Source organism: Ambystoma mexicanum, chromosome 2q, assembly GCF_040938575.1.
Source record: "Ambystoma mexicanum isolate Mex_15411 chromosome 2q, UKY_AmexF1_1, whole genome shotgun sequence".
In the NCBI taxonomy this organism is placed as follows: Eukaryota; Metazoa; Chordata; class Amphibia; order Caudata; family Ambystomatidae; genus Ambystoma; species Ambystoma mexicanum.
In genome coordinates this window covers 223206057-223225764 of record NC_090924.1, presented here as the reverse complement: position 1 = coordinate 223225764, position 19708 = coordinate 223206057, and the positions used below count along the sequence as shown (strand labels likewise).

Genomic DNA, 19708 nt, shown 5'->3' with positions numbered 1-19708 from the left:
ATAATACCAAAGTGGGCCTTCAACGCTTAATAAAGACCTTTGAATTGTTTATAAGTAATCTGCATTTAAAAATTAACCCATCTAAAACAATCATAATCTGCATGGGTAGCCACATAAAGAAATATGAGTCCTTCACATGGTTTTGTGAGAGTAAACACAGTAAGGCCCAGAAAGCTTTCAAATATCTGGGATACTGCTTTACTGGTACTGAATCTGTTGCCCTGTTTAAAAACCAACTCAGGGCCAAAGCCGAAGTGGCACTAAGGCAGATGCGATTGTTGGAATGAAGATTTGTTGGTTTTACGATGCAACCCATTCGGGAGTTCTACTTAAGAAAAGTGGTACCTAGGATCACTTATGGCTTGGAACTCTTCCCCACAAATATTGCAGATTTTCTGAAAACCATAGAAGGAATTATATGGAAGGGGCTACTATTCTTCCTACCTAAAAGTATTCCAATGGAGGTACTCAGGTATGAGTTGGGCTTGCAGTCTCTCCATTCGGTGGTTGCAATTAGGAGGCTTTTCCTGTGGAGAAAATGTAAGATGTCGGAGATTAAAAAATGTTATGCGGAAGCAGGAATGGATTCAGCATGTCCGTTTATGATCTCCATAAATAAGGAAGTCGAAATGATATTGGCAGAAACTGGTATAGCTAAATGCACTCTACTGAATAAGCCAAAAAAATGCAAAATTATTATAAGTGGAATGGATTGGTCTTTAACAAAGAGTAAAGTCTTTGACTCGAAGCTTTATAACCAAGTCCACTCCTTTTGGAAATTTTTACCAGACATGGAAAAGTATCTATTACAATATCCATCGAGGATTTTTAGAAATTCTTTTATGAGATTTAGATTGAACGTCATACCTACTCATTATATACTAAACATAAGAAATCCATCAGACGAAAAGAAATGGTGTAGATTCTGTAACCAGTTTGAAATTGATGAAACCTTACATCATGTATTGTTAAGTTGTCCCATGCTGATCAATCAGAGATCAGAATATTTTGTTGATTTATTCGATTCAAGACTATGAGCCTCATTAGGACCCTGGTGCTAAGTGTTTAGCGGCGCTGTAAAAGGCTGCGGCGCTGTTAAACACTTAGCGCCTTACTACGAGGTCCCTTTGCGGGACCCGACCTGAACGGCTGGTCTTGACCAGTCGTTAAAGTAGGGACCCGCAAAGGGACCTTGGTGCTAAGTACGGTACCGCAGTTTGCGGTACCATACTTAGCGCCTTCCCCATTCCCATAGGGCCCTATGGGGTGAAAATGGGAATGGGGAGGGGCCATGGTTCAATGGGGAATTACCGCCCCGGCAACCTTGGAATGGGGTGGTAATTCCCCATTGAACGATGGCGGACCCGTTTCAACACCAGCACCAACCATGGTGCTAATAGCGCCATGGTTTAGCGCCGGTGTTGTAATGAGGGCCTATGTCTGGACAGTAATTATGTCTGGTATAGAATGAGAAACAGATATTCATCAACCTTGATTATTCGCCTAATTACTTTTTTAAAAACAGTGTGTGAACTCAGTTAGTTAGGCTCTTGTTCATTGATGAATTCTGAATTTTGGTGTGTTGCTCTGATATTTTCATAGTAGTATTGTCTGTTGCTTTTCTTTTTTTTTCTTCATTTGTTTATGCTTGTATTTTAGATTATACCGATGTTTTTTTTCTAGTTTAAAGATTTGTTTATATGTGGATTCTGAAATTGTTGCTTCTGCATCATGATATTTATACACTTGAATTTTTCTTTTCTTTTTTTTTTGTCTTCCGTTTTTTAAAAACATAACATTTGGTTTTCGTTAGAACAAAAATGTTTTATACTTGGAAATTGTAATACTGTTCTGTTTTAAACGTCTGATTCAACATTTTGTACAGGTTTATGATAAACCATGAACAAATAAATAAATTAATAATGAATTCATCTATGGACACTGTTCAACTGAGCAACAATAATTAATAGTTTTGGTATAAATCAACTAAAAGCTGCAATTTAGACATACAGAGTTAATCATAGAAGTATGTATTAATCAACCTGCTCCCCGCTTGCACTAAGTATTGCTTTTACAACAACATGCCATACTTGATACAGGGCCATTTGCACTCTTACGGACTCTGTATTAATACAATAGGGGCCATCTGCACTCTTACGGACTCTGTATTAATACAATAGCTCCAGAAATCCCTCTGTTTTATAGCATCATATTCATGTACAAAGGGACCTAATAAAGTCATGCAGGCGGTACTGAACGGTAAGAAGGTGTTTGGCAGTTTATAATACTCCCTGAGTTTTACATGTTCGACAAATCCTCCCTGCTACCTGTATCTTTTCCCTTGCACCAAGGAAAACCTGAAGTGGCAGTTGATTAGTCCGCAACCTGAGTAAAAAGTATTGTATCTCCAGGCTAGGACACTGCCGCAAATATCTTTGGGGCTGGAGAAACATGTGTATTAGATGCATAATTAGATGCATAATTCAGAGAGGATAAGTGCGTGTAGTCATTCGTCCAGTCCCATTTCTGGACTTTACTTTTAAATATACGTTTTAATGTGGTAATCCTGGTGCCTCGAGCAAAGTCAGGTGTCCAGCAATATTCTCATGCAACTTATTGATCCTAGGAACATTTGCCCATGCCCCAATGAGTTCCAGCCATTTCACTGCATTGAATTCTATTTTCAGACCAGCGAGTTGCCTAGGAAATGGTGTATGTACCCAGAAGTTAGTACTCAGTCTTGGATGTATTCGATATAGGAGATTGCCCTAGATTTGGTGTTGAAGTCAAACAATCCGCTGCTCCTTGCCTAGTGAAAATGGGAGCACCTTCATGGTTTTCTTGTAGTGAGAAAAAGGCATCAAAAGGGCATTCTCAGGAGCAAGTGCCAACCATCTATCGGCATCAAGCTTGATCTGTGCAAAGGAGCTTGATGGCATAACCTGCTCGGAGGAATTCCTTGCAACATCCTCATCAGAGAGTCTTCCGGGGTGTTAACAATCTTACAGTAAGTGATTGAAAAACCTCAGATAAAGTTTCACCATAATCGGCTGTAAATCAAACTGATATATTCTTGAGTGCATACTGAAACGTAGCCACCAGGCCTCGGAATGGTGTGTTCTATTGGGGTGGGCATATTAGTGTGTTCATCCACTCACTTGCTCACTCACGCTCTCATTCACCCACCACTCATCCAATCTTCAATCTAATGTAAGACTAGAACTAATTTAATTCAATGATTGGGCTTATTATTGGTGTGGTTGTTTCATAAAATTAACATGGGAGCTGCTTACACATTCACACATTTTCACTTTCTATTGTTCACCCATTCAGGTGTGGACATTTTTCTACAAAATATTTGACTTTCAACCAGAATTGGCGTATATGAGTTTCTTAAAAGCAGGTTGGTTTACTTTGTCTTTCCCAGGACAAGAAAAAGATACACAAGGTAGAGGAGTGTTCTTTACAAACATTCTATGTGACTCAGTCTCCATTCTACCATTCCCACATATTCCTCTACTTCTCACTGTCTATTGTTACACCTTCAGTACCATCCTCCTTTAAGTCCATGACCTCTCACTTCCTTCATCCTACTTCTAACTCCTCTCTCTCTCTCATTCCGATGTTTCTCACTACCTCTATGCCTAGCCTCCACCTTTTGATGTTATCACTTTCTCCACTCCACTATTGCATCCTCCACAATACTACTCCCTCCTCCACACTACTTCTTCCTCCACCACAATGCTACAAGTACTCCACTCTACCTTCTATTCAAACGCTGCCCTTTCACTCACCCAAGCATTCACATTCACTCTCTATACTCCCTCTCCTGGGCAAATGTGCCACCATTTTATGCACACTCACCACACACTACCACTTTCACTCATTAATACCTCATCTGATCCAGAATTCACATCCACAATCTGCTTCTCCTTCCTCCCTTCCACCGTCTGCTGGTCTCTTGGTCCGCCACCACCTCCTCCTCTTCTAACCCCACCTGAACAACCCACACCCTCTTGCTTCCTGCCTTCCGTTTTGCAGTACCGCTCCTGATCCGTATGGTCTTCTCGCCCCAACCAATCTGGCCCCGTCTTTCCCTCCCATGAGTTGTTACAGACAGGCAAGTTGTTAAATAGTGGGTTAAACCTCACCCAATATTTCTGCAATGGTGGCCCATGGTTCACCAAGTCCTAGTTCTTTTCATGGGGCTGTAAACACCATTCCCCCACGTAAATGTTGTTCTTTCTGCGATTTCAAGCCCTTTTTTCATATCTCGGGTAATCAAGTGTCCTGTCTGTGTTGCCAGCTAAACACTCTTTGCTAGGCGGTCACATGAGTCCTGCGGATCCAACGCTGATCTCTATCTCAGTAGTGGGCCCTCCAGCCAGGAGGATCCTCTCTGAAAGGATGCTGGTGTGTTGCTGTTATCCATCTGACTCTTGCTGGGGCTGTGATCTGGCACATTGGGCCTCATTACAACATTGGTGGTAGCCACGCTGCTATTGGCGGCATGGCTGCCACCAAAACCGGGTCCGGGTTTCCTGAATGGGGAATTACCGTGCCATTCCAAGTTTGGAGGGCCCGCTAATTCCTTCTTCAAGGAACCCGGGCCCGGATCTTCCCCATTCCCATTCGAGCCCCCATAGGGCTCAATGGGAATGGGTGCAGGGAGTTAACAACAGGCCGATTACGACCGGCCCGTTGTTAGCTCCCTGGTACCCTCGCGGGACCCGGTAAGGACGCCTGGTTTTACCAGGCGTCCTTACCGGGTCCCGCGAGGGAACCTCGTAATCTGGCGGAATGTGTTTAACGGGTGTGCATCCATTTGCGGCACCCGTTAACCCATTCCGCCAATGTTGTAATGAGGCCCATTGTCTTTATAATAAAGATGGGAACTCTAGCAAGTATTTTGCTTAGGCATGTCATGAAACAAGGTTGTAGTGCACAGAAACAAACTGGCACTGGGGGAGTAGGAACTGGGACCCTCTCAATGGCCACAGTCCTTCTCAGGAGAAGGCATGGATCGCAGCCCTGGCGGAGAGGGGTTGCATCCACTCCTGACAAGGCCATGTTACGGGCCTTGCCACTGTGGTCACAAAGGTTTTCGTTTGGGTGAAACCCAGCCCCAGACTGTAGTACCTAACAGTCTGACAGTTGAATGAGTCACTAGAAACTAGGCTGCAAATGTAATGACAAAACAACTTCAAAGGGGTTTTGTGTAGTATATCTGTATATTCCATTAGGCCACCATATAAAACCAAATGTGGCTTATATTATTTTATTATAAAAACTACCATAAGGCAAGATTACGACCGGCCCGTTGTTAGCTCCCTGGTAGCCTCGCGGGACCCGGTAAGGACGCCTGGTTTTACCAGGCGTCCTTTCCGGGTCCCGCGAGGGAACCTCGTAATCTGGCGGAATGGGTTTAACGGGTGTGCATCCATTTGCGGCACCCGTTAACCCATTCCGCCAATGTTGTAATGAGGCCCATTGTCTTTATAATAAAGATGGGAACTCTAGCAAGTATTTTGCTTAGGCATGTCATGAAACAAGGTTGTAGTGCACAGAAACAAACTGGCACTGGGGGAGTAGGAACTGGGACCCTCTCAATGGCCACAGTCCTTCTCAGGAGAAGGCATGGATCGCAGCCCTGGAAGAGAGGGGTTGCATCCACTCCTGACAAGGCCATGTTACGGGCCTTGCCACTGTGGTCACAAAGGTTTTCGTTTGGGTGAAACCCAGCCCCAGACTGTAGTACCTAACAGTCTGACAGTTGAATGAGTCACTAGAAACTAGGCTGCAAATGTAATGCCAAAACAACTTCAAAGGGGTTTTGTGTAGTATATCTGTATATTCCATTAGGCCACCATATAAAACCAAATGTGGCTTATATTATTTTATTATAAAAACTACCATAAGGCAAGGGAAGTGACGCATAAGGGAGTGACAGAGTAGAGTTTATGCAGGGAAATAAAGACGTGTGTTACAGTTCCTCCGTCTCCGCGTTTTGTCAGTGCCCGGTGCGATTGATGATAATCGGCTGGCGGCTCTTTGAAGTTCCAGGCCAACACTGCTGATGAAGGGGAAGGACCCGGAAGGACGGCTGGTGATTCAAGTGCATAGCAGGCCTTTGAAGAGCTGCATCGTCCCATCAACACGACAGTGAGAAAATAGGCCCAGGGTGGCAAGACAAGGCAGGGAACAACACGTGGCTGCAGCAGTGAGTGTGCCGAGATGAAAGGGCTACCGGGACAAGGGCCATACACAGCACTGCTCATGCCTTGCAGGCAGCCGCTACTGCAGTCTTCCACATGCAGTCCAGGTGCTGCTCGTGCCTCCTGTGCACGAGCACCACCTGTGCAGCATTGGGCAGTAAGAGAGGAAAACTCCAAGAAGGAAGGCCAGGGGCTGTGAGCAGGACCCAAAGTGAGGCTAAATATTAGAAGGGTGAGGATACCCGCCCACATCCAACATGTTAGAAGAGAACGTCCCAGCCACACTTCCAGTGATGCCCCAAGCAGAAGGCCCACATGGAATTCCAGACTCCCTGGCAATTCAGCTGCTCAGAACATTTGATGTATCGGACACTTGCAACATGGTGCCACGATTGGAGAGATGGATTAGGGATTTTGACTTATACATGGGGGCCACAGGGCCCGTAGAAGATGCACAACAGCAATGCCTGTTAACACTACCAATGGGACCTGCCAAGAGGGACATTCTAGACGAACTGACTGCGAACACCATTGACACCATACAAGGGCTGAAGGAGGTGCCTTACACTAACGCAGATTATAAAAGACACTTGTTTCATAGCACGAAACAGGCTAAAGATTAAATGATGGATGCCTTTGTCACGAGACTGCGCATCAAAATGAAACACCGTGGCTTTGGAAATTACTGAAAGACAGAGGTGCTAAGGTCTCCAATCATAGTGGAGTGCGCATCTCAAACATTTCGATGCAAATTATGATGCTGGCCAGAGCAGAGTTAGACGTGGACACACATGTGGAGAGTTGTGATACTCAAAAGGGATCAACAATGTATATACAGAGATGATTCACAGGTTACAGAATGAGCACAGGGCTCAAGGGGAACAGTTCGGCTACAAGTGCTGCTATGAATATCCTCATGATGGAGCGTGCCCCACAATTAGTCAACGGTGGTCTGCGTGTGTAGACGAAGGACAATCTAAGTCACTCTGTCGAATAACCCAGCAAGGGGGAAGTGATGGAGCAAGAGTGGCAGCAAGCAGACACAAAACAAGGGGCAACACCAAAGAAACCCAAGTTTCCCAAGCGACGGCTTTAGTACATGTAAAGCCGAAAGAAGGAGGGAAGCGCGACCCAGAATCTGGCGATGAGAGACCGAGAAGAGAAAGGAGAGACAGACGGAGGTACCACATGGTGCAAGCTATACCACAGCGATGCTCCAGATGACACATCTGGTACCTGGTAGAACAATCTCTTTTCGGAGAGCGAGCCGAGCTCGTCTGAAGGAGAACAAAGAAAAAAAGGATACCTGTATGCACTAGGAAACACAACGGCCACCGAACACAGCCCCATCCTAATGATGGGTTTGAATGAGAGACCGACCGAGTTCCTCATAAACACTGGTGCCACAGTGAACAGATTTACAATGAACTGTCGCTGATGCCCAAACTCAGACCGACCAGCGTGGACATATACCCATCCAGAGCCAAAACCCCTCTAAAATGCCAAGGACAATTTGAAGCCAGGTGCAGGTGCAAAACGCAGGAAAAGGAAATTCCTATTCATGTAATCTCCACCAACATAGAGAGTGGGTTCATTCTGAGCTTCATAACAACAATAGACATGGGTCTACTTCACGTGTTGTACAAGCTGATGGTCCATAAGTATGTAGACCCCGTAGATATGATCAGAGAACTACATCCTACCCTGTTCATGGGGATAGGAACGTTTTGGCAAATCAAACTAGACAATGACAAGGAGATCCCAGCAGTGGTGAAACATTACAGAGGAATCACTGTCAACATACAATCGAAAGTAGAAGAGGAACTACACAAATTACTCGAGCAAAATATCATTGAGCCCACAACTGGGCCCACAACGTGGGTATTCCCCATTTTTCCAGTCCCCAAGAAAGGGTCAACGCCATTCGCCTTTGTGTCGACATGAGGAGGCCTAATGAGGTCATTAAAAGGGTGAGACATATGGTGCCCCGCATCACGGACATGATACACCTCCTCAACGGTGCTAAGGTGTTCACCAAATTAGATTTACAAAAGGGATACCATCAACTGGTGCTGAACCCAGAGAGCAGGAACAGCACGACCTTTGTGACATATCTGGGCTTGTACAGATATAAGAGATTAAGCTTTGCTGTGTCATGCGTGGCCGAAATATTTCAAGCGGAGACACACAACATGATCAAACATTTCCTGAAGTGCATAAATTCCATCAATAACATTTTACTATTAGGCACGGTTGTGGAAAAGCACGATGACACCCTATCGGGAGTGTGCATGGCCCTTGAAGCAGCCGACCGCACCCTAAACAAGGATAAATGTGAATTTCGGAAAAGAACGCTAGGAAGGAACAGAGTAGAGTCTACCGTGGGAAATAAAGACGCATGTTGCAGTTGTTCCGTCTCTGTGCTTTATTCGCGCCCAGCGCAATTGATGATAATCGGCTCGTGGCCCTTTGAAGTACCGGGCCGACAGTAAATTCAATTGTAATTAAATAAGAAGAGATTTTTTAAACGAAGCTCAATGGACACTCTTGAAGGAAGAGAAACACACCTTCAACACCTTGCACCAGAAAAACAGAGGTGTTAATTTGAAAAATGCATCCATCTTCATTTTCACTAGAGCTGAATGACCCTCCCGCGTAAGGCTTCCAAGATAAGGAAGCTGCCTACTGGAGACGAGAGTTTCTCAGCCCTTTAAACTAATTAAAATGCAACGTATTGCTGCGCATTGCACAGTTCGGGGAATCTGAAAGCTGGATGTGTTATGAAAACACACACTGTAGTAGCGTTAAACGCACGTTGCATTCAAATGAAGCTTGGCAGACAGTCATTTCGTTGAAGGCGCTGAGCTGGCTTGAAGGCAAAAGAGAGATAAACATCGGCAATTTGGGTTGTGCACCTTTCGCAGCATCTCGGCTTTCAGGAGAAAGAACAGTAGATAGAAGTAGGCCAGTGATTGGGTAAGAGGGTACGACATTGTTTCATCGCCTGCTGTTACATCGCCAGGCTTTTAAATGGGCACATTACATCGTATGTGCTCATCGAATTTTTTAGGGGGGTGGAAAAGGGCAAATAAGGGTTTGGGGTGGGGTGCTTGGGGGGGACCCAAAGGGCAAATAAGGGTTTTGGGTAAAAAATTATGAGCACATTCGATGAAATGTGCACGTTTAAAAGCCTGGCGATGTAAAAGCAGGCGATGAAATCACATGGAACCGGGTAAGAGTGCTAGATTGAAACATGGCAAATCAGTAAACAACAGTTCACAGCAATGGTGCTGTTACATTTGCAGGGCATTCACCATGCCATTGCACGCTAGCAAATGCAACATTTGTTCAGTACTAACAGGAGCATACATGTTACACGGTGTCGCAAGGCGCCAAGGGTTCTTATTCCAAGGGCACACATGAATGGGGACAAGGAGATCTCTTGGGTACCCGCCTCAGTAGCGGAGGCAGCTTTTGGTGCTGGGGGTGAATAATAGGGCGTCAGCAGGAGGCTGGGGGGTTGCAGTGGGCACCATGGGGGATCCAGAGGGGTGTCTCCCTCCCTCCCCCATCAGACCCCCTGTCTCCTCCACTGTCCCTTATTCTTCACAACATTCTACTTAGGGGAAGGTAAACACGCTGGGATGAAAGTTACAAGGTTTACCAGAGAGGTAAAGTGACATTGTGGGGTGGCAGAAAAAGCATGGGGGATAACAATATTTTGGTTGTTTTCTTGCTAAATTTGAAAGGGCAAACATCTACTACAAACATTTGCCCTGTATTTATTTTTCAGATATCAAAAGCTTGGTGGCACACACCATTGGCACATGTATAGGTACTGGCATTATTGCCATGCAACTACCTAGTTACTAACACCATCGCATACAGGACAACACTATGAAGCACCTGGAAGGCTGATTTTACCACAGAAAGCAGAAGAAAGGAATTACCCCCATAGTCCTGCATTGGGCTTAGAATTAATTTAGGTGCGAGGAAGGGAAAAATAGCAATATTTTTTAATGAAAATCAGGAGTCTCCTGCCTAAATCGAGAGGACTGACATGTATTCCATTGTCAAATAGGTAGCGTCGTAATGTCAGGTGCCTTTATGCCCACTTAGATCTGCAATGCCAGATACCAGGCTGGTAACATCCGATCACACCTTGATCCGTCTTGGCACAAAGATGTGAGCATGACATGATATGTTTTTTATAACGCGCTTAATGCCCAGAGGTTACTAGGCACGGGCCCAGTATTGAACCTGTGTTGTGCCATGTCGTCTTGCTTCCAAGGTGAGCGTGTTGCCCCTGAGCTATCCTCCCAAGACTCCAAGGCGAGCACGTTGCCCCTAAACTATCCTCCCGGCACAGGTATCCCTGATGCCAGTGCACCAGCTCTGAATCGTCAAACACCTCTAAGGATAAGTGGACTGCACAAGCGAGGATTGGTCATCGATTTCTCAAGGAGGTTGATGCACTGGTAACTGGGATCAATATTTCTACTTTGCATTTGCAAGAATATCCCTTGAAAGCAGACAAGAATCCCACAACTGGAGTCGCCTAGCGACTATTAAACACAAACCGTGTTCCAGAAAGCAGGGAAGAGATGATGCCAGAGCAAATGCCCAAAAATATTAAAATGCTGAGGTATGTGCAAAGAAAGGCGCAGAAGCAATGAAAATGGTGAGGATTGTGGGAGTAAAGGGAGAAGGGGGCACATTATTCCAATATAACCCTACAATAGCATAGATTTCCAACCAAGGCTTTTTGTTCAATGTTCAATGGGACCTCAAATAAGCTGCATGAGAGCGGCTGAAGGTGAGTACTGGCTCTTTCTGCACTCTTATAATACTTAATGAGGAAAAGGATATGCCACCAGATGGGATCCATAATAGGATAATTAAGGGCCGATTCATAGAAAAAGTGCTAAGCCTGCTCTAACTACTTTGCACTAGAAAGAACATTGTGCATAAGAAAGGTTTATCGCTGAGCGCTGATTCATGGATTCTAAATCGCAGAATCGGTTTGGGTGTGTTAGACCGAAAAAAAATGATGGCGGGAATGCGATCAAAAAAAAAGTGACCGCATGAAACATCTGATCGCAAGATGTTTGGCACGGCTTTCCGCAACAACAAATAATATTTGTTGTCCCCACTCCCCATTCCCCCATCCTCCACTTAACCTTTAGCTGCCCATCTGGTCCACTTCAGCCCTGCAGTGTCTGATCTATCCCTCCAACGCAGACCGGATCCGACGCTGCAGGGTTTCTTATTTTTTTTTTGGTCCCCTGTCTCCAATATTGAGGAAGCAGGGGACACCCCAGCAACCCCCCCAAGGCTAATACATAACGAGCATGGGGACAAAGGGACACCCCTGCAACCTCTGCTCCCCATGTATTAGCCTAATTGTTCATTTTTTTCTCGATCGAATTGTACTGACCGAATTCGGTCAAATGTATCATTCGATCAAAAAACCCGAAAAATGATGCTAATACCGCAAAATGACCTGCAGCGCAAAGAAAAATTGGCCTCATTACAAGTTGGGCAGTATCCAGGCAGTAAATCTGTCGAAATCCCACCCAATTGCTTTACATTACTTCCACTTGATCCAGCGGAATTACCGCCGGATTGCAAGTGGCAGCATCAGAGTTAATCCCCATTTTTTAGAGAGTCCATTGGGACTATGGAGCATTTTTGACGGAATTACTGCTGCAGTAATTCCACTGATTTTGCCGATTTTCACCAGAAAGCAGGAGGATTTACCTCCAGCACGATGCTGGAGGTAAATCCCACAATCCATCGCCATACGTACTATGGCGGTGCGGGAAAAGTGACAGTCATTCTGTTACTGACAATTTTTCCGTGCACCGCCATACCTGTAATGAGGCCCATAATGTATGGAGCGCAAAACACCCACTCCACCCATCAACACAAGCAAAAACGAGCACTATCAAACAAACCTTGCGCCGGGCAAAACTTTCTGTGAATTAGGCCCATGGGTGTTTTATAATGGTGACGGTCAAACTGATCCCTTCTTAGACACAGGGAAATCCTTATGGTCTGCTTCTCAATACCTGCTGGCCATCTGCCAGGACATATATCAAGGTTTTTGTGGTGATACCATGCATTCGCAAGGCACCACTCTGTTCCAATCCTTCCTGCTCCATCTCTGTCCCACATATGACCACCTTATATTTAGAGGGGCCCTAGAGTTCCCTATGGCGTGTCAGTTTTGGCCACTCGTTCACAGGCACCGTTCTCATCCCTGTAGCTTTCTGACATTATTCAGCCTCTGCACTGGTGTCCGGACATTTCATCGAAAAAAATTGTCGACCGGACATTTGGTCGACGTAATTTCGTCGAAAACCACATGGTCGAATTTTTTTTTGTTATTTATATATATATATTTTAGGTTGTAGTTTAGGGAAAAAAAGGGTTTTTTAGAAAAAAAAGGGGTTGGGGGGGACCCCCCCAAAAAAAGGGGTAAAAATAAAAAAATCAAAATTCGACCATTTGGTTTTCGACCAAATTGGTTCGACCATTTGTCCAGTCGACCAATTTTTTTTGATCAAATGTCTGGTAACCCTCTGCACTCACTTCAACAAGTGTGAGTGATCCAGCCCTTTGCCCAAATAGTAGGTAAGTAGTCCAAGCAAGTGTAAACATAGTGTTTGGTGTTTTTTAATGTGCACATTGTGAAACGCATAATTATTTCACAACATGCTAAATATGTGTTCTGTATGCGTGTTTATTCTTGTTGTTATTTCAACTTCAGTTAAGTATGCAATGTCAGAAGCATTCCGAATGTATGATAGCCGAAACAAAAACACCTGAAATGATATTTAATGTTGCATAGAGATGACATGTAAAGCACATACTAACTAACTAAACAGGTTCTTATATCGTGCAACGCTAACCCAAAGGTCTCAGGGCGCTTACAAGACAGTGACAGACAAAAAACAAAAAGAGCAACAACTTGTACACAAAACTATGTGTACTAAGTCACAGTGTCATTCTGGCATGTCAGGGATGGTTACACCGTTTAGGCATTGTCATTAGGGATCAGTGTCATTTTTACTGTGGTTGTTCAAGGGGTGAATTTTGCATGCTTTGCTCCCACCTGCATCTCCTTAAAAATATATTCCCAATCAGGTGGAAACGAATTCCTCCAGGCAGCAGCCTGCCAGTACATGGAAATCCCATACTGCATTGCAGCAATGTTAGCCAATGCGTAGGCCACAAGGTCCAGTGTGCCCTGAGAGTCTGAATTTCAGCATTGTGAGATTTCCATGTAGCAGGGGGAATTCCAATTGGTTTCTGCCCACAATTGGCACCATAGAGCCAATACTTTCAGCTGCTTCTCTGGTTCAATGGGAGGAAATGTCACCTGTCCTTAGTCAACTTCCAAGCACTTGTCTTGGAAGCCTACACTTCCTACGATGTTTGTAATCAACAAATAAGCAACCAGCGATCACTGAACAGTGCCAGCGTGTCTAAGCATAGCAGGACACCATAACACACCACTGTACTCCTGGATACCAAAGAGACATAATCAAGGAGGCCCAATGCATGCATACGCTCACACTTCTCTGGTAATATACTACAGTTTGGGAACAATCTCCTTGCATGGTTGAGGTCACGTAATTTCATTGCAACCTTTCCAAAACACTTAATGAAGCCTGAAGGCTCTCATTGGATTTCAGAAAATGACTCCTGCTAGGTATCCGGTAATATTGTTCCCATGTATATGGTCGCCATACATAAAATCAACGGGAAAAGGTTGTGGCGACATTATATATCGTGGCCATACATATGGTGTCAAGGAGAGTGGGGGTAGCGGGGGTGTCCCCCGCCCCCCTTAAAAAAAAAGGTTTTGATGGTGTAGGGGTGTCACTCTCATGTTCACTGTGATAACGTCCCTGCAAAAAACAGCCATTTTTTGGCGACTTTTTTGCCAGGCGACATTATGACATGGAACCTCATGTCCTTACATTTTTAGCAAAGTATCTTTTACATCTTCTCATCGGAATTAGTATTACTACCCGGCGAGGGCGCAATCAGAATGAAAGAGCCATTCTGATTGGCCCTCGCCGAGTCGTTACCAGGCCGGGAATCCCTCTGTCGGGAATCCACGGCCTTTGTCCCCAGCAGCGGGCGTGGCAGCCCCTCAGCCAATGAGGAGGCTCGAAGCAGGGCCATCCCCGCTACGAGCCTCCCCAAGGCTGAGAGGCCACCTTCACCCCCCGCCGGGGACAGAGGTAAGGCTTTTATTTTCCTTCCCTCCCTCCTCCCACCTCCCTGCCCTCCCCACCCCACTTACCTTCTATGCCTTGGTCCCCGGCGGGGGACGATGAAAGCCTCCAGCCGTATGAAGACTCGGAGCGGGGCCATCCCGGCTCGGAGCCTCCAACGGCTGGAGACTTCCATCGTCCCCTCCCGGGGACCCAGGTACATTTTTTTTTCTTTTTTTTTCCCTTTCCCCTCCATTTCGCCCTCCCAACCCCACTTACCTTCTTTTGTTTTTCGGAAGCGGACGCGCTGTAAACGCTTCTGTTTCCATCGCGTCCACTCCTGATGGCCGCCATGGAAAGGGAAAACGGACTCCGTTTTCCCTTTCCATGGCGGCCATTTTCTTTCACGTCTTTTTTTTTCCCCGAAACGCTGCAGCGTTTCGGGAAGAAAATAAAGCTTTTAGTGCCCCGGTCACACAGTTTTTGTGGGCCGGGGTACTAATAGCTATATGAACCTTGCCGCGGGGCCATTACCTGAGTCGGTAATGCCCACGCCGCTCGGGTCATATTGCTTAAATATAAAACACATGAAGGGGCATATCCCATTCAAGAAAATAAAAGACAATTACATTTCATGGCATCTCTTTAGGATGATTCATTCAGCAATATTTTGAAAGCACCACGGATACGGGGGAGGAGGTTCCATGTGATAATGCCCCTGCATTGTTGTATATTACTAATTCCTATGAGAAGATGTAAAAGCTACTTTGCTAAAAACCTAAAGACATGCATATCATTTGCAAATTCCACATCCATGTGAGTTTGTGTTTCCATTTTTGGTGTCATCCTACTGCTGACATAAACTGAAAATCATTGAATAGCACCAACAAAAAGATACAGATCTGAAATAAGAAATACATCCAGAATGTCCAATGATTAAATAACTTGTTGAAATAATCAGAGCGTCTAAACGTACTTTAGATGAAACACATGTTTTTCCATTTTGTATTGTACTATTAACAATTTATTCACGAAGATGACACGACTTCCACCTGTTTTGCAGAACAAAATGTGAGGAGGTTTGAAGTTAAATTATGCAGAATATTTAAAAGATGTGAATGTAGTTGCGATAGAACAAATGAAGGCATTTCCTTTTTTATAACACTTAGCATTTCTGTAATACTGGTTGAAGGCCTGCTGTTGGTTTTGAAGCACCCAGATCTTACAAGTCTGCCAATTCAACCTTTATAATATTGTGTCTAATGTCCGGCAAATGTATTACAAATGTGTGTACCAATCTAGTGGGCTAAAATGAATACTACCCCTCGGGTACCTGCCATTGCCAGATAACTTAATTATAATCATAAACAAATTTTGAAATGTGTTCAAATGCAGTTTTTACATTAAAATAGGTTGTAATGGGAAGTCCTGGCATTTATGTTTTACAGTTATTTACACGGAAATACCTTGAAAAAATGTATCATAGCTAATGCCCATATTTGTTTTGTGTCTTCACAGCTAACATCTTGACAGTAATCATCCTGTCGCAGTTGGTGGCCCGCAGACAGAAGTCCTCCTATAATTATCTACTTGCACTGGCAGCTGCTGACATCATGGTCCTTTTCTTTATCGTGTTTGTGGACTTTCTATTGGAGGATTTTATAATCAACAAGCAGATGCCTCAGATACTGGACAAAATCATTGAAGTACTGGAGTTTTCATCTATCCACACCTCTATTTGGATCACTGTGCCGCTAACAATCGATCGGTACATTGCTGTATGCCATCCACTTAAGTATCATACTGTGTCCTACCCCGCCCGTACTCGAAAGGTCATAGTGAGCGTCTACATCACCTGTTTATTGACGAGTATTCCCTATTACTGGTGGCCAAATATCTGGACCGAAGACTACACAAGCACATCTGTGCACCACGTGCTGATCTGGATTCATTGCTTCACCGTCTACCTGGTTCCCTGCTCCATCTTCTTCATTTTGAACTCCATCATTGTCTACAAGCTCCGACGCAAAAGCAATTTCCGACTCAGGGGATACTCCACTGGGAAAACGACAGCCATTTTGTTCACTATCACAACTATATTTGCCATACTCTGGGCGCCAAGAATAATCATGATACTCTATCACCTCTATGTGTCGCCGATACACAACAGCTGGATGGTGCACATTGCCTCAGACATTGCAAATATGTTAGCACTTTTGAACACTGCAATAAATTTCTTCCTGTACTGTTTTATTAGCAAGAGATTCCGCACAATGGCCGCCGGGATGCTAAAAGCTTTCTTTAAGTGCCAGAAGCAGCCGGTTCAGTTCTACACAAACCATAACTTTTCAATCACTAGTAGCCCTTGGATATCCCCGGCCAATTCTCACTGCATCAAAATGTTTGTCTACCAATATGATAAGAATGGAAAACCGTTAAAGATCTCACCCTGAAGGGCTTGTTGTAGGATCAGTTTTGAGCTCTTAGCTTATTGCTAAGGTTGGAAAGTCTACCTTGCACTCAGAAGGCACTTCCGTAGGAGTGAGGAGCCTCGCTTGAAGTCCCAGTAGGCTCGAAGTGTCTTCGGGGGTTGGTAGGAATGAAAGATATTCAAGGAGCAACGTGGTTTCCGCAGAATGTTTGTCCATTCCTGTGTATGGGCATTCTTGCATCAGTTGCGGACACACGGGCCGTAGAGCACGTTTTTCCTGTTGCATTTCCGTTGAGTTTTAACTCAATCTATAACGACGTAGAACAGTTTTGGTGCAAATGTGATTAAGGAGCCACCGAGGTGGTCCATTAAACAATGCCTGTCCCAGGGCACATTTGGGATACACAGATTGACTCTCTCTTTTTAGTGTGACCAAATAATTTCATGCACTTTCACAGGGTTGCGTGACATTGCGTGACTTTGTTATGCCATAGTGGAATAGTGGGTCACGTCAGTCAGCGCTGTTGGGGAAAGCATTTGCTAAGCCGACCTGATCATTCAGCTGTGGTCCATAATATATCGCTTTCTGCAGAATGACGGCGTGGTTGCCGGACTGCTGCCAATGACTGACAGTTGTCACTCTCCTCTTTGGGTATTGGAGTGGGCCATCAATTCACAGTGGAGCGCTAACATGTTGAAAACGCTGTCATCTAATATATAGCATCTATAAAGAGTTGTGTATGTCAGCAATGAAAGGCTACTGATATTATTTATTTTTTGGAATCATGGTGGAATCGATCATATCCAACATGATGTTGCATATGCCAGTATAGGTGAAATACTATTTATTCTCGTTTGCATTCCTTTCCTTTTTGTGGACGCCGTGGGATAGAAACAGACACTAAGCACCGAGCAGATGCCTTATTGATTAGGTGCGGACACATTGCCTTTCCTGGAGGAAAACAAGCACAAAATAACGACCGCCCATGGGCGCCGCCATCTTTGGCATCATGTTAAAATGTATCCCGGTGTCCTGTTACCTCGCCATGTGCTCTGTGCTCCCCCAGGCAGCGCGTTCACGATAACACTGGCTGGCACTGAATAATGTACCAGGTTGCGGCTGCCCTTCAGTACCTTGCATCAAACGTGTTTTGCCGCATTCGGGCGCGGAACTCTGCGTGCAACAAAACCAGACGCGCTTGTTTGCCGGTGTTTGGAAATGGCGTCTGACTCATATGAGGTCACAAGCGCGACCAAGATGACTGAAACAACGTGTCCATGGGTGATCATGCATTCATTGTCAGCCTGATTGATAAGACACTCCATTAAACATTGATGTGCTATAACCGGAAAGAGATCTTACACAGACGATGTTCCTAATATTCAGTAACGCCACACAAAGTACCCTTCTGCTATTATTCCTTTGGTGGCTGTTCACTTAAGGGGCACGACGGTAAACCCTATCATTTAAAATGCGTTCGTTTCATATAATTGTGTACTTCTTAAAATGTTCTGTATTTATCCGATCATTTCTTTATTGTTAAGGGACACTAACCAAAAAGTAGTACCTTAGGGTTTTTTTTACATTTTGAAGTACTGTATTTCTATATTTTACCTAGTATAGCAGTAAATCAACCACGATTCGGGTGGTTCTAGTAAGAATTCAATGTCAAGCGGTTACGGTGCGTGCAATATACATCTGTACAGCAAATGGTTTATTTATTTTTTGGAGAATGTGTCTATCATTCGACTAAAAAAACTGTGAACAATTAGATGATCGCTTCTGTAGGCAGAGGTGCCCTTAATTGAATAGTAAGGGTTTTCAAAGGGCCACATAAAAAGGCCATTTAGGTCACTTTTAGACCATAAGTATGTATACTACAACTGTTTTTACTTTGAGGATTTCTTTCTGTCAATAATGACAATACATATTGAAGACCATCCGACATGGGCAGTGATGGGAATAATATGTGTACCTCTACTTGTCGAATGGCATGTGCTTTCTTTAAACATCCCAGTGCAGTGATGCTACCAGTTGACTTAGTCAGTGTTCCGCCTAACAACATGCCTGCCGCATCGCCACTCGCCTGGGACCAGGCCTACTTTTGAACATACATGTGCTGCTTTATCCAATCTATAGCAAAACTCGCCAGTCAAGTTTAGAGCATTGTTTTCTACTATTTTGGGGACATCCTGAAATGGATGCTGTTCTTCCCCAGCTGCACATGCACCCCCCCTACTCCCCCCACCCTGCTAATTGCATAGTACAATGTACAGGCTGCCCTTTGAGTCATTTGATATCAAAACAGAAACCCACGTGATGCATGCAGTCCCTGTAGCCTCATTTTACACACAAGTAGACACGCTGCTCAAATGAGGATGCGAAAAGAATATGGAAGCAAACATGTGCAGCTTTGTGTCTTCAAAATAACCTGACCGTAGGAACAAAGTTCTTTTGAAAATCAAGCGATGTACGTGACACTATGGAAAGACATAGCGTGTGATGAATGTGTTATCGTCAATATTTTCATACTAGACCATATCATGTGTTTGACAAAGTTTAAAATCTGTTATATAAAGTCTATTTAATAATAAATTGAGCTGCTCTATAGAAATATGCTTTTTTCTTTTTCTTTTGTGTGGTGCTTTGGTAGTGCTGTATATTGGTGGTCCAGGGGGGAGTGGTACCACCGACCGCTCTGAAAATGAAAACTCCCATCTTCTCTTATGGAACTGTGCGCCTGTCCCATCATTGACTTCCATCCCCACTGGCTGCTGTAGACTCCTCCAGAACCAGAACCGAGGATGCCCGAAGAATGCGACAATGCACGGCT

At 44.5% G+C, this 19708-nt stretch overlaps 1 protein-coding gene across 1 annotated transcript in view; it reads left to right on the top strand.

Moving 5' to 3' along the window:
- The window catches only part of GPR139 (G protein-coupled receptor 139), a 403399-nt gene extending 383925 nt beyond the window's left edge, over positions 1-19474 (top strand). Inside the window, exon 2 of the mRNA XM_069647168.1 lies at positions 15962-19474. Within this exon, the coding sequence (XP_069503269.1) occupies positions 15962-16896 (935 nt within the window). The 3' untranslated portion in view covers positions 16897-19474. The remainder of the gene's footprint in view (positions 1-15961) is intronic.
- The last annotated feature ends 234 nt before the right edge of the window (positions 19475-19708 follow it).